Raw genomic sequence first — 16,257 nt, 5'->3', positions numbered from 1 at the left:
ATGATTCACTCGTCGGGCAGCGCGTTAGTGACTGCTGTCGTTCATTAATGGGTTTTGATTGGCGAACCATTGATCACTGCTTTGACACTGAAAACTTGATCACCGTGGAGCAATTGCAAATAAGGCAGCAAAAATGAATTGAAACACGATTTAAGAGTATCGGTGGCAGGGGCAGACTTCGAAGTGCTAGTCCGACGAGCATTTTCTTTTTTTACAAGCAATTGGGGTGTGGGGGTTCAATTTAAAGAACAAATTTACCGAAAATTGAACGCCTGTAAAATAATACGGGTCTTTCCCATTATAGCCCCCCCATTATGGTATAATTTCCATGATGGGGGGCTATATGTTATCTGAGCACTAAGCTGGGGCGGGTTATAACGGGAAAGACCCAATAATACTTGCCATGGTAGATCAAAGAAGCGATATATTTCCTTCAGATCAAATGACAATCGATAAGTGCTTGAAGTTGAAAGGGAATGAACTGGAGCAGGTTGAATTCAACAAGCCAGAGCTGACTAAAAGTTCTGAAGTGCTGATTGAAGTACTGAGAGCTGGTGTATGTGGAACTGATCTACATATTTTGGAGGGCATTTAAGAGTACCGGTGGTAGGAGCAGACTTTGAAGTGCTAGTCCGACGAGCATTTTCTTCTTTTTTTACAAGCAATATAGGCATAAATTTGAATAATCACCATGCTGTCGGAAAACTTTACTTCAAAATTTCCAATATGAAAAATTTTTTGACATTTTTCGAAGGTGCAGAATTAAATTTTTTCGAAAGTTCGAAAAATTTGAGTTAAACAAATTGACCAATTCTAAGAACGCAAAAACTTTAATCTCTTTAATAAATGTTGATATATTTTTTTGGTTGAAAACACTCATAGAGTAATGTTGATAACCTGACACGGCTGGTTACAGCAAAATACAATTATCAGCTGAGAAAGTTATACAAAAGACAGCTAGCATTATAAAACAAACAGTTAATGACGAAAGTAGATGAGTCAAACTAACAGCCTTCCTTCAACCACGGCTCACCTTGAAGCATCAACAATTCGGCGCGGCCAGAGCGTCCTTGACCCACGAATACACGATGGAACTCCTTAGCAGGGCAAAGCTGATTTTTGCCCTTAGATGATATCAGCGTAGCTGTCCTCTTTTCGAGCAGAGAGATTGATGCCAGTTTTTTCACCGCTTTCGAGGCTGATGGGCCACCTCCATCAGTGCATACGAAGGGCAATGCGGTCACAAAACGCGCTTTTCGTCTTCAACGAAAACGTTTGTTTTTAAATTTAGAATTAGACTAATTGGCTTTTAGCTTCTTTTAAGGGGTAATGAGACTTTTGTGACCGGTTTTGAAAAAAACTGTCGGCTGAATCTGTCATTTTGTCGGCTAAACGCGCTGTCAGCTAATTTTTCTGGCATCACTACGCTGATCACCCCCTCCCCCCTAATGCGAACATACCTGAGCCGCAGCTGGCTAGCACCGAAGTCAACCGCTCACCGGTCGTTTTAGGGCAATTCGCGTTAAGGTTTTTCCCAGGAAGCGAAGGAATTACTGTTTTCATTTCTTTCCAACCACAGACAAAAGGATAAACTTGATGGCGTATTCTCTGATTGTGAAATTTTGAATCACGGTGTGCCACAAGGAACTGTTTTTGGAGCACTCATTTTTCTTTTATATGTGAACTATTTCTCATCTAATATAAGCACAACACAAAAGGTAGTTCAGTTCGCAGATGACACAAGTATTGTCTGTTGTGGACAGAAAAGTAGTTTACATGGAAAAGTCACGGAAATTTTAGAAAAAACAGAAGAATATGTAGAGATGAACAAACTAACTTTGAATACAAACAAAGCAGAATTAATCTTTTTCTCGCGCGATAATTCTGATTTCGGATCTATTTTTTACAAAAACCAAGTTCTCACAACACAAAAAAGTTGATATCTTGGTATTCAAATTGACAGGAATCTTAGTTTCGAGGAGCAGCTGAATGAAACCTTGAAATAGATGACTCATGCTATAAGATCAATTTAACTTAAAAGACATCAAGTTCCCCTGAACGCGCGCATTCTTCTTTTAAAATCACTTGCCTTTTCGCACTAATCATTTCGGCAATCTTTTTTCAAAATTTATCTGCAAAAAACCTAAAACGCCTTAACCGACAGAGTAACTGGGGTATAAAGGTGTGCTTTACGCAAAAAGTATGACAAAGCGAGAGATCTGCTAATCCAGACAAAGACCCTGCCAGCTGAGCTAAAATTATCAAAAATGTCGCTAATCAAATTTCATTATGATATCGCTAGGCCAGAAAATTCTGAACATTTTCACTGGTATCTGATAAATACACAAACAAAATAATTCAAAATTAGACAAAATGCCAAAACCAGCTTTGGAATGAATTCGATTGTTCGTCAATGCGTACAAAAATGGAATAAGATACCACATTGGCTTCGGTTGGCGAAAAATGGAAACGTTTTTAAGAAAACGTTGAATGATTTCTTGCTCTCACAACATGAAAAAATTCCTTTGAATAGTAACGTATCGAAAAAAACAATCGAACAATAGTAACAATCGAACAATCAAACAATAGTAACAATCGAAAAAAAATTTTATAATGTGATTCTTTAAGAAAATTGTTGAAGTTTATTATATTATTTTGTTTGAATAATTTGAAATATTTTTTTTGTTTCAGGTATATTTAACCGTATGGTTATAATTTTAATTTACTTGTTGCAAAAAAAATGTTTGTTGTTGGTCTTCTTTTTTGGGGGGTTGGGGGTTCAATTTAAAGAACAAATTTACCGAAAATTGAACGCTCGTAAAAATAATACGGGTCTTTCCCATTATAGCCCCCCATTATGGTATAATTTCCATGATGGGGGGGCTATATGTTATCTGAGCACTAAGCTGGGGGGGGGGGTTATAACGGGAAAGACCCAATAATACTTGCCATGGTAGATCAAAGAAGCGATATATTTCCTTCAGATCAAATGACAATCGATAAGTGCTTGAAGTTGAAAGGGAATGAACTGGAGCAGGTTGAATTCAACAAGCCAGAGCTGACTAAAAGTTCTGATGTGCTGATTGAAGTACTGAGAGCTGGTGTATGTGGAACTGATCTACATATTTTGGAGGGCATCTTTGGTGCAAATCAGGGAGTCATAATGGGCCACGAATGTGTCGGAAAAGTAGCCGAAGTCGGCGCTGAAGTTGTTTCTTGCAAAATAGGAGACATTGTTGTTGTTAACCCGCATGGATCATGTGGAGACTGCTATTATTGCAATCGAAGGTGCCCGCATTTTTGCATGAAGAAAGCTTTGGATGCGTCTCTTGGAATGAGGAGAGATGGAGCTTTTGCACCGTACACAATTGCCCCCGGAGAAAGCTGCTACTTACTGCCTTCCAATGTAAGTTTAGTGTTTAATTTAGTTGTGGTTTTCTTAAATTATAATTCTGAGTTTTAGGTTACCCTCGAAGACGCAATCTTGGTTGAGCCCTATTCGTGCATCATGCATGCAATCGGACAAGGATCACCTTTAGAAGAGGACCAAGACATTCTTGTTATGGGTGCCGGTATCATAGGTCTTCTGGCAACGATTTTGCTGGCGTCCAAGAACATCCGAAATATTACTGTTATAGAGCTCTCAGACCACCGCAGAGAAACTGTCGAGAAAATGGGACTTAAAGGTGTCAGGGCTGTCCATCCGAAAACTGTGAGCTCTTCTGCTTAACTTATTACCTAACTGTGTTGATATTATGAGAGAACTGCTGTAATTTTTTTTACCGCATTTGAACCGGAGACAATTATGCATTTTTTATAGCCACGAAGCTGTAAGCTGAGCGTAGCTATATTGCTGTGATCATGGTTTTTCTTTTTGTTTCGTCATTTGACGCTCATTTTCCAATTCACATTTTTTCACGCCGCAAAAAGTCAGAAATGTTTTTATCAGACGTTGATGTCACTCTTTAGCAGCTTTTGCTTGCGTGGCGTCATTTGTTTTGCTCATTGGCGTAGATTTTTTTGCCGAATTATTCTTTTGAGCATAAATCCCTTACCTCGCTCTCTAAATGACTTTTAAATGCCATTTCAGAGGATTATAAATCGTTTCATGGCCAATAAAAGACAACTGCTTAATGAGAGCTAGTACAATCAGGGTTTTTGGAGGAAATAAAAATAGAATTTTATTTTTATCAAAAAATTTTTAAATTAGTTTTTTAGTTATGGATTGTATCGACAACTCCATCAATTCAGTACAATGTGTTTCTAAATATATCGGACGACACTTAACCTAATTTCGGAGTTTTTTTCGGCAATCCGCCAGCTGTGATGAAATTGTTAACTAGTGGGCAAATTAGATTAATTTTCAAAATAAAAAAAATGCAATATTGAAATAACAAGGCTTGCGCATCTGTAGTTTCGATTAGCTAGTTCCAACCTTTCATTTGAATGATAATCATACATTTAATATTGCCTTCATTAACTCAGCATGTTTTAAATAATGTTAACACGCACGGACTTTTAACTTTTAATTATGAGAAATGAAAAAGTAAACAAACAGAAAGTGCTCTTTAAATTGAGAAATCAAACAACAGAGAAAGCACTTGAGAGGTAGCAGTTACACGCTTGAAAGACAACAAACAAACAAAACAACAAATACTTGAAAATCTCGATCTGAAGTTTAAAATGGCATCAAAGTCAATGAAAACATCGGCTGTTTGCTTAAATTTTTTAAAAAAGATGTGAGGGTGAAACTGAGAAGTTATAGATTAATAGGAAAGTTGTGGATTAATGAGAAGTTTCAAAAACAGTTTGTGTAAAAATCGGAAAACCAGTAAACGCCTGTACGAGACTCGAGCACCCTGTAAAACCAACCCTGCACTACTAGGACACATATAGCACCTTCAAATAGCATTCGTAATTAAGCATGAGACAGAACCTTGACAAACAGCCCTGTTTCCAATCGTTATAAAAATCATTCGAAAGTCAACGTATTAGATTTAAAGAAAGAAAGAACGAAAGAATTGAATCAACTTGGAGTACCTCAAGTTAGCTCATAGATTTACAAACCAAGTATTAAATGATAAGTTATTATGAGGACGAGTAACCATAGGGAAATTGACTGCTTGAATCTTCTCCAATACTGCGTCTCGGTGACTTGAAGTGATCAAAAATTGCGGTCCAATTTTAACTTCTAATTGACTGCAAAGTTAACCTTATTTTTAACTTTGCAGTCAATAAGAAGACTGCAAAGTTTACATTATTTTTAACTTTGCAGTCACTAAACTAAATGCGTACGTTTGATATGTGATAGTCATGAGCTATGCCTCGCCAACGTGGTTCGCAAATAAAACCGGAACCAAATCAATAGAACGCATTCAACGGAAAGCTACATCATGGATACTAAGCAACAGTTCCAAAAGCTACAAGAACGATTAATAGAACTTAAACTGCTTCCACTGTCGCACTACTTTGAATTGCGTGACTTAATGATGCTAATATTGGTGTTAAATGGAAATTACATCAAAATACCAATTAAATTGATCAAAAACGTTGAAGGTCCCTCAAGTACAAGACAAAACGAGCAAAGTATGATACCGAAAACCAAAACTAAGAAAGCCGGCGAAAATTTTTGGAAAAGAGGCAGTTACTTACTTAACATAATACTGAAACTAGGAAAAGTGAACCGGGAACAATTAAGAAAAAAAATATGTCACAGAATTGTACTAGAATTACTTTCACAAAGACTTTTCGGAGGTCAATCTGTTTTTCTGGGCGATCCATTGCAGCTGTGGAAATTGCAACCCGTTGCAGAAAGTCTGCTCAGCCGTAAATCAAGGGTGAAAATCCCAGTGAAATTTCACTAAAGCCTAAATTCTCTCTCTAATCAGTCACGTCTTGCGAAAGCAGAGAAAAGCACCAAGACAATAAAAAAAAGACAATAGTTTTATGTTTTAAGAGTACATTGTTGTTAAAGTCATTGATAAAAAATGGTATTCGGTACTGCTAAAGAGTTGAAGCTTTGTTTAATTAAGAAACTCAGGTCACTTTTTTGAAAAAAAAACAGCAAGAATTGAAAAACCTGAAAGAAAAAAAAATATCTCACAGAATTGTACTAGAATTATTGTCACAAAGACTATTCGGAGTTCAATCTGTTTTCCTGGGCGTCAATTGCAGCTGTGGAAATTGCAATCCGGTGCAGAAAGTTTTACGGGCATGACTAAAGAAAACAAAATGTGTCCGCAAATATACCTCAAGGTCTCAAAATTATGCAAATTTTATGCATATTACACAATTCTTCTTTAGAACTTCTACAAAGGGTCAATAAATGCACGAATTGGAAACGAATATATGTGTAGATTTGGGGGTTAGAAACCAAAAGGTTTAGAGAGGACAAGTGCCGAAATCAATACTGAACTTTTCGATATTTAAAAGAATTTAGAACTGAGACAACACTTCACTTTCTGATAAAAGATGGCATAGCATAGGAATTAACACAGTTTGAAAGGCGGCTGGAAATTTGGGGCTCAATTAGAAATTCATCAACCTTTTTTGTGATAAAGTAATGTCCAAAAATGCAATGAGTCGTCGTTGATAGTCGCAAAAAGCACAAATATGCAGCGTTAGAAAACCAATATCTTTGTCAATTAGTTGCCTGCATAATAAAAAGCAGCCCCAGCTAAAGTATAACCTCTTGAATATAACTTAAGGATCCATTAGATTTCCATGCTATGGACGGAAGGAAATACGGATTGAAATCAGAGTGCGCAATTTTCTTGAAACCATTAACTTATGTTGATGTCATTTGTTGTTTGTTGATGTCATTTTTCAATAGTTGTTTGAAGCACCCAATTAGCTAATTAGTGAGAGCTTTATTGAAGAACAAGCTAAAAAATCTGAAAAAATTTGTATGTAAAGAAATGGAACATTTGGTAGTAATAATACCGCAGATCATGTCTATTTTATCTCGGCCTCCTTTACTTCTTTTCTTATATTCTTATGTTGACTAATGTTGGTTAGTTACCGGCATATAAACTCAGTCGCTTCGGGCTTTACCAGTCTTTCCAGTTTGAAAAAGTTTTCGTCAAAATTGTCAAAAAATTGTACCAATAAAAATTGCATTCTTAGAGAAATGTGAGCTGTATGTTATCGAAGTTATCGCCAATTGTTGTAACATTTTTTCCACACTTCAGTCAAATTTTTACTACTTACTATTTATTTTATTACTAGTTTTTACTGGCTCATAATTAGTGTCTCTGATTTCATCTGCCAGAGGGAACAATTGTGGTACTCCGTATGATACTTCTAAGATATTAAAAGGAAGATATTTCTAGATAAAAAAGGAAAAACAAAAATTAAAAAATTTGGTTTCTTTGTTTGTTTCTCTGGCCTCTCGAATAAACTTCGCGTGAAAATTATGTCCTCTATATCAGAGAATTTTGATTCAAGGGCAAAAGTGTGGTAACATTTTGATAAATTTTTAGCTAAGAAAAAGAAAAGATGAAAGATAAAAAGAGAAAGGTTTAAAAAAATTGTTTTTTGGTAAGCTAACATTTTTATGAACTCTGGGCACGTACGCTAAACTTCAAATCGTTCTTACATATTTCATTAGAAAATTGGTTTGATTGAAATGTCAAAGAATTGACCCGATATGCTCTATTTGCGACGAGAACAAGAGAAACCAATGTGGCGAGAAAGAAGTATTTTTAAAATTCTTTCTTGTGTCGATTGATCCTAATACTTCAGTTTACTTTAGAATTATATTACTCACGCGTGGCCTCCTGCTTTCTGTCAACAGAGAATGCGAAAAAGTTGAAAAGATCACCAGTTCTTTTTGCCCTGAAAATGTATTAAACTCAATTCAGTAAAAATTCACGGAAAAGTAGATAATTTTTTTATCTTGTTAAGTTTTTGGAAATTGATGCTATGCATTGTAATCCTTCCGCAATTTAACCCTCCATCATTTTATGCTTTAATATGGCAAAAATTAATAGAATTAGTTTTGAAAGGGATATTCAAAAACAACAACAGGAAAGGCCACCAATTGTGAGAAGAGAAAGTGTTGTTGTTTTTTCAACCTAATTCAGACTTGAATTGACTCTTGTTTTTGCTGCCAAAATGATGTCACTTCACTAGCAGTCCGATTTAATGGGAGTTCACTTCAAGTAACAAAAATAGGTAGTTTTTGAGGGAGGAAGAATCTTTTTTTCTGTAAATGGCTTTAACACACTCGCCAAAATGAAGTCCACTATTTAATTAAAGGTTTGATACGACTATGCTAAGCCGAACTGATCTCCTGTCGATTCAAAGCGTACTTTCTCCAGTTGATTTGAAATTAACTGAATAATCGGAATACAGAATCAATTTGCGTGAGATTTTAGTACGAAAAATATTAGTTTTTTTTAGATTTTGGTTTAGAAAAATATCATTTTTCATACAAATGCTTCGATTTTTCAAGAAATTTTGTAGCAATTTTTTTGTTTGTTTAATAGCCGCCCTTATCTTCTCAGCCGGCTATTATTGCGCTCCTATTTTTTTTTTACTTCGTCGAATAAAAAAATGTTTCGCTTTACCTCATTTTGCCGCTTTTTCAACATTTTGCGTGATATCTTTTTGACTTCTCTAGGCTAGTTTCTCTCTTCTCTCATTCTGCTAAAAGTGATTTTGAACAGCAGTTGCTCAGCAAAGCAATTCAAAATGAACAGAGTCAGTATAAAAATTTGAAGTCAGTAGTAGAAACGGGATAAACCCATAAAGCCCAATTTTAGATGCCCGCTATTTGAACGTCGTTCCTATAAGTCTTAGTCACCATCTCTAATGCTTATTGGTATTGATAGTAGCCCCTGTAGCCTCTCTCTAGGAAACAGAAGTACGTTATGTTCAACTACGAAATGCCATCAGAATAAATCGGACTTAAAAAATGTTTTTGTGCAAAAATCTTTTTTTTTCAATATCTTCTATTCTTTCAATCCCAATCATGCTTATTGGAATCAACGGCGGCTATTTTCCGTCAATCTGCCGGGTATGTTTTAATTTGTTAATGATAAGAAATTATCGGAAAATAGGACAAATGAATTGAAAATAACTTTAAACAGAGTTCTGATCAAATAGACAAAACTTGACTTTATCAGCAACTGTTTTTTGATAATTGCTTGATATTTTGTTTTGAGTCTAACCATTTGGCAGATTTCTTTTTTTTGTATCAGGGGCCATTTTCTCATTGAATTACAAGTTAAATGAGAAAAAATTAGTCTTTTATTTGTTTGCCACTTTAGCGTGCAAACTAATCGATTCACTTTTTGCAAATTACTGTCTGTGTTTGTTTAACATCATTTTGTGTTGCAATTGATTGCTCTTGCTGAACTTCATTTTTCTCAGGAGCTGCTTCATGTTACAAAAATTTGACAATGCATTTGGGCTAGTATTTGTCAAATTATATCAAAATAAAAGGTTTTTAATTTTTTCTGTTTTCTTTTTAAAGAAAGTTGTAATGATGGTTGCTCCAAAAAATGTATCATTTTGAGTTTTGCAAAATTGATTGTCAGACTAAAAAAATGTGTTTGCAAACTTGAGACCTATGTTCGAACATTGTGCTACGCACATTATCGCACAAGCGTAGCACATAATGTTGATGACTTCATGTGCTACGTTTGTCAGAACGAAAAAGCCAGAGTAACATAGAGTTCCTTCCCTCATTACGCTGTTCGAATTGGTTGCATTTAAAATTTACATATATTTTGAGTAGGTTTCTTGGATTTTCCAATAATTGTCAGAACTGTCTCAGTGATATCGATAATTGACGTTAAGTCGTTCAGCGTCTTTTCAGCAAGCAAAGCTGACTTTATTTAAGATCTCAGAGGAAAAGGAAGCAGCCGATGGCGACCCGACGTATGGCTATGACAGAGCATTTGACTTCACGGGAGCGGTTCCCGCAATTCAGACAGGGTTCGACAATCTCAGAAAGAAAGGCAAACTTGTCCTTTTTGGGGTAATGAAAGAGGGAGCTGAATGCAAGCTTCATTTGCACGATATCCTCTACAAAGAAGTGGAAATTACTGGAGCGTTGACCAATCCCGGATCGCTGCAGCCAGCTTTGGACGCTATTGCGGATCTGTCGGCTAAGAAGATGTTAGATTTGGAGTTCTTGGATATTAGGACGTTCGCGCTTGACGATTTCAAAGAGGCATTCGACAAGTTGAAGAAAGGAACGATAGCAAAGGCGATGTTCGATTTGACCAAATAAATTTGACTCAGTCACCAGAAGAGAAGAGTCTGACGAGAGGTGCTAAGGAGTTAAGTTGGCATAATATCACTTATGACTACTAACCCACATTCTATGAAATTATTCCATTAACCAAATCTGGGAAATTTCATGTTGACTATTGATGGCGCTTATTTACTTAAATTTGGTCTATATGTAGCAACGGGAATAGTATGTGCCCTATTCGAAATTGTGTTATTTCCAGTTACGCTTTCTTTATCAGTTTTTTAAAAATCATTTTCTTTTATCGTTATCATACTTATTTATATTAACAGACTTCTATCATCCATTTAAAGTTTGCATTTATCAACGTGAATGGATAATAGGTTGCTACATAATTGACTTCTGACAGTTTTTCCACTTTAGGCACTTAGTTTATACGGCGTTGTTTCTCAGACGTCACAAATTTTAATACGAATCTGCAATAATTACAAAGTTATCCCTCAATCATGCTGAAATTGTTGGTTCATGATTTCAAGAGAATATCATACTGGAAACCTAAAATGTTGAACTGCGACAAAAATTAGAATTGGCCAACTCGAAACTCGACGATATTTTACTAGTCGAACATCATAAATTTTTTTGTGAGGGGCAACTTTTCAAAGTTATCATATTGTTATCATAGAGAAGTTTATCACTGTTTCTACTTAATTAATCCGAAAGCGCTGTTACGCGCCTAGACCAGGATTAATAATCAAAGTTGATATTAATTCTATAAATGAAATGATTATCAATCTAAGCAGTGCTGGATAAAATTGATCTAATTAGAATAAACACAGAAAAGGAAGTTTTGAAGTTTATCTACGGAAATTTGCGACAGCTCCTTAAGCTGAAAATGGTTATAATTAATGGAGTAATTTTTTTGAAAAAAAACATTCCAATTGTGAAAGTTTGATTGTACACAACAATGAGTACATTACATAAGAAATTTATATAAGCTTTATAAAAATTTATAAGTTTTGCTTTTTGAGCTCTCGCTTAATTTCTTGCTAATTTCCAAGAAACTTTGGGATTGTGAGTTTAATTTGAACTGAAGGCTGCCTGGCAATTAGCGCCAGTTGAAAGCTACTATATTTAACTGTTAACCTAATTTAGTTATAATATTGATAATAGTTTATAGTATCACTAGTTGTAGTTGAGTAGAGCTCATAGTTGACGGGAGAAAGTTGACGCTGCTCCAAAAGAACGTTTGGATGAATTTTTTTTAAATATATTGAATTCATTATTATTTGAATCCTGAATTATTTGAATCTGAACTTATATCAACCAGTAGATTGAACTATATTTGACGCAATAGAAGTTTCAAATTTCAATTCCTATTACATAATTAAATTGAATTTAAAAAGTAAAAACTGCCGTTTATTGATCTAATTGCACTCTAACATAGAAATTGAAATATATATATACATTAATTTTTTGATGAATGTGAGTGAACGGGTATGTCAGGCTCAGCAATCAAATTTCAAGATTTTTTAATTGCTCTTAAACGAAGTTTCTAACCATCATATTAGCCCTGCTGTTCTTTTTAATGCTATTTTTTTCTACTACCAACTTTTCGTCTGATGGTTTTTGTCGTCCGATCATTTGACTTTTCGTACTCAAAAACGGGATAAACACGTAAAGCCCGGAGAGCTCTAAGTTTCTAGAACTCTAGTCTCTAGAACTGTTTGACATAAATTCATAGTGTGAAGGGTGGCTCTTTGACTTTGACCGCCACACACTTAAGCCAACCCCCCCCCCCCCCGCCCAGACTTCATCACCAGCTCTCCCCCACTCCACCCCTGCACCTCTGTACACCTGTAACCACGCACGCTTGCCCCCAACCGCGCCCATCACCCCACTCGCTTCATCGTTTTGATCAAATCTTGGATGATTCTGACAGCTTGTTCAAGCAATTATAAGCTTACAAAAAAGCAATGCTCTCTTTGAACTTGTTTTATGCGAAGTTCATAGCAATTATTGTAATCGCGTTGGTCTTTTTTTAAATGCAAATTTTTCGCTTGATCATTTTTGCGCTTTTCTTCTAGAATATTCTAGAATCTTCTAGACTTCTCAAGTGACTTTTTCACGCTTTCGTTCTTCATTTTTGAGTGATCTCTATTGCTCGCACTCCAAAGTAAAGCTTGTTACTAATCTAAAATTGGTTGCCGCAGAGCAACAAAAAGGCCCTTTTAGCTGAGAGAGCAGTGCCTCTGGCTATGTATGGATCGGGAGGTCAATGGTGCGAATCCCGGCGGGGTCAAATATTTTTCCACCCGCCTCTTTCGAGAGCAATTCGTCCGACATTAGTGGGCTTATGTTTAACATGATTAAAGCTGAAAAACGTAGTATTCCACGATAAGAGCTTTATGATTGAGAAAAGCATAATAATATTTTTAAGTGAAGTGATATGCAGATGCAATATTGTATATCACTCAATTTATGAAAAAATGAGATTTAATTCGTTTTATTGGAAGCAATATGACAATATTTTGAGCTTATCTTGCTAGATTTACCAAAAGGTTGTCAGTTTTGCAGCTTTATTTAAGGTCAATTTAAATCGTTATTATGTCTTCTTTGTCAGTTTATCCAATCTTCAATTAATGTATTCCGAGAAAAGTGTAACACTTTTTGCTCCTTTTTTTCAAAATTTAACTTCCAGTTAATCCAATGATTGTCTTAGCATGCTGAACATTGTCTTAATGAATGAACATCTTTAGCATGCTGTTAACACTGTAATTGTCTGGTTGTAATAAACTACATTACAATGTTCAATCGACAGTTCACTGATGTTCTTGTTGTTCCGACCCACTTTAGTGGTGGAGGAACTATAAACTGAAATGGGTCTTCTGTTCAGTTAATTTTGGCCGATCGATATAATAATCGTAGAGAGTTGTGAGTGGTATCATTAGAAAGACCGTCCAGAGTAGAATGTGCAATTAAAGTGATTTTTTGATTTTCGTTCTTACAGGGATTTATCGAGATTTTGTGAATAGAAGCCGATAATCCGTTATTTTATTCAAATTTTCCGTATTTTTCACCAAATTTTCGTCAATTTTGCTAAAATATGTTAAAATTTTTGGAGGTAGTGCTATTGATTTTATGTTTAAAGATAGAGGAGAATTGCTAAATTGTTCGATCTGGGTTTTTTTTTGTCTCGATTTAATGCTAAATTTTTCAAAATTCAGAATTTTTTTTCGTCAAAATTGGGACCAAATATGCTTTTAGCCCTCTTTCTTTGAATTTCCTGAGTGTAGAAAGTTAAACACCAGTCTTTTTCTTCGTAAGCCCAAAAAGAGCTATTTGTACACCTGCTGGCTTTAAGAGACCTCTGGAATTATAATTTGGCCACTTTTTGCAAATATAAACTCAATAATTATATAAAATGCATAATTTATTTTCGATAATACTGAAACATTTTGTTTGAAAATTGATCTATTTTGCAACCATTTGAACAATTGAGTTTGCTCGTAGACGTGCAGCAATATCAGAGCTGATCTTGATCTCACAATGGATCCTTACGGTGAAAAAATGTTAGATTTTAATGGAGCGCGGACTTTTTAAAAGTATTTCCGCATTTAGTTTTTTATCTAAATTACTGACAAGAATCTAAATCAGTGCTCAAATATTGACAGATACTAATGAGAAAAAGTGAGGCCAAATGAGCTCATATATTTTTTTAGAGTTAAGCTCTGACCAATAAAAACCTGGTCAGAGCTAAGCTATTCGTAAAGTTTTTCATAGTTTTTGCTTTGCTTTTTTTATACTTTTTTGTCCAATGACTTGGTCTCCCAATCAAAGAGCCAATTGGCTTCTTTAGGACCTAGGCAATGCTTTCAGTAGTTATCTAATGTCTCTTATGACATTGAATATGATTGTTTTAAGAAAATGTCGTTGAATTTTCGAAATTTGCCTTCATTTTATCTTTTTTGTCAACTTCTGACTTAGTCGCAGTGACAACAGACGGAAACCCATTTACCGTAAGTTATAAATGTGATGTCTGCTACAGTATTATTTCTAACTATTAGGTTCTTGGTTTTGATACTAAGGATTCTCAATTTTTTTTATTTTCCTTTAGAATTGCAAATTTTTTAAACTTCATTTTGTTTCCTTGTCGAATTATCACATTTTTAACAGGTACCATTGATGGAAAGAATATGTAGCAATATACTCAACGTTGAAAAAAGCGTATCTGAAAATGTTCATTGTTGTTGAATAGTTTACAGTTCGAACGCACAATTTAGTGGATTTTTTAAATTTTGCTTATGCTTTTCCTTCTTTTTGTTGTTGTATGACTTTTAACTGATAATTATAGGTCTCAATTGCTTAGCCAGGACGTATAAGTGGACCTATTTATGGATTTTAGTTCATAGCTATTTGTTTTAATGACTTCCAAATTAAACTTTAAATAACGATTTTTTTTATCTTTCTCCTTTTTGATTTTGAGTAACCCAATCTCACTAATAAGAAGTTTCAGCTACTTTTGTCTCGAACATTATTTTTTGTGTTCGTTATACGTTTTTGATTGATGTCTTCGACTATTTCATTTTATAAAAACATTTTAAAATTTCTCTGTTCAATTTTTAGGTTTTTGTCATTTCTACGTGTTCCTTTTAAAAGGAAGACCCCTTGATTTTCAGATGAGAAGCAAGTGATAATTTACTTTACATTTCTTGCAGATAACTTTTTATAGTTATAGTGTTTTGAACATCAAAGTGTCTTAAAATTGTTTGTGAAGTTTTGGCTTCTGCCTGTATTTGGTGTTATTTTGTAGGCTCGCGGCTTAGTCTCATTAATAACAGGGCCAATTAGTTTCCTGGGGTGTTGCAACTGAATCCATCTCTTATTCTTAAAATTTCGTGTCTGTTATGAGTTTTGAAATTATTTGTGTTCAAAAACATATTTGGTTTTTTGAGCTTTGCCATTTTTTTCAATCTGTTCTTCGGTGGATTTGTAGCTTAGTCTCTGTAAAGATAGGTCACAACCCGTTTTCAGTGAGCTATAATTTGATCTTGCTAACCGTTTTTGCTTCAACGATTTGTTTCTCGACTTTGTTACTACTGTTACTACGAGATTTTATAAAGTGTTTTGAGATTTTTATATATTTGTTTTTTAAGGGATTTTGTTCAAACTTTAACATTAATGGTAGGTCCCATTGGCCGTAAAATATCTTGAAATATTGCGCAATTGAACATTTTTAATGCTCTTAGTGACAATTTACCTTTATTGGTCCTTCCTTTTGTAGTTGTATGACGTACATTGGATAATGACAGGTCTCAATTGCTTTCTATGGAGATATAAATGAACGTCTTTGTACTTCAGTTAATATCTAATGATTTCAATCACTTTGAAATTAATTGTTTGCAAAAATGGATGCGTATTTCTGAACTTCGCTTCTTCTTGCTCTTTCTGTCGACCTGTTACCTAGTCCCATTGAGGACAGCTCGCATAACTGTTTTAATGAAGTATATGTTTATTTGTTGTCGTTTTGCTGTATCTGATTCGAGTTCGATTTTTTTGTGATTTTTAATATAGACATCGAGTTTTTGGCGTAGTTATTTTTTATTTGATTTTTATTATTGTCTTTTCTAGTTGTCCTATTAATAACAAGTTTTATCGGCCGTCTAGCGTGGCATTATTATATTCCATTGGTGGTTTATTGAACGATATGTATGTTTTTGAAAGTTTTCTCTCCATCATTTGGTAGCCAATTAAATCAAGAATGTGGATGAGTGGGGTGGGAACACTATGTGCGTACGCACCTTACCGAGCCTCCTTGTTTAATCCACAAAACAGCTTCGTGCTTTATTATCATCATGTAAGAAGCTTCGAATCCTGCTTAAATTTGCATTAAAAATTTGGTTATTAAAAGTTCACAATCAAGATCAATTGATTACGATTATGACAAATTTCAGACACAGATGTTTTTACAATTTTCAGGAATTGTGCTACTTATGTCAAGTATTCATTGTATCAGCTGCTGTTACAGTTGGTTGTGTTTTGCGCCATTTGGCAGATTT

General features: G+C 34.8%; 1 protein-coding gene across 1 annotated transcript; it reads left to right on the top strand.

The window, feature by feature from the left end:
• Positions 1-2,963: 2,963 nt before the first annotated feature.
• Positions 2,964-10,705, top strand: LOC142348643 (D-arabitol-phosphate dehydrogenase-like). Its single transcript, XM_075400067.1, has 3 exons — positions 2,964-3,406; positions 3,464-3,712; positions 9,848-10,705. The coding sequence occupies exons 1-3, from the start codon at positions 2,990-2,992 to the stop codon at positions 10,238-10,240; spliced, it is 1,059 nt and encodes a 352-aa protein (XP_075256182.1). The 5' UTR covers positions 2,964-2,989; the 3' UTR covers positions 10,241-10,705.
• Positions 10,706-16,257: the final 5,552 nt, after the last annotated feature.

This window comes from Convolutriloba macropyga, chromosome 10 (assembly GCF_964194025.1).
Source record: "Convolutriloba macropyga chromosome 10, txConMacr16.3, whole genome shotgun sequence".
Lineage (NCBI taxonomy): Eukaryota > Metazoa > Xenacoelomorpha > Acoela > Convolutidae > Convolutriloba > Convolutriloba macropyga.
Note: the sequence above shows the minus strand (reverse complement) of the source record. Positions and strands in the feature narration are given on the sequence as shown.

Excerpts from the sequence above, each read along its gene's own strand:
- LOC142348643 (XM_075400067.1), top strand. The coding sequence starts at position 2,990 with ATGACAATCGATAAGTGCTTGAAGTTGAAAGGGAATGAACTGGAGCAG. Across the intron at positions 3,407-3,463 it reads GCTACTTACTGCCTTCCAAT|GTTACCCTCGAAGACGCAAT; the intron begins GTAAGTTTAGTG and ends TCTGAGTTTTAG. Across the intron at positions 3,713-9,847 it reads GGGCTGTCCATCCGAAAACT|ATCTCAGAGGAAAAGGAAGC; the intron begins GTGAGCTCTTCT and ends ACTTTATTTAAG.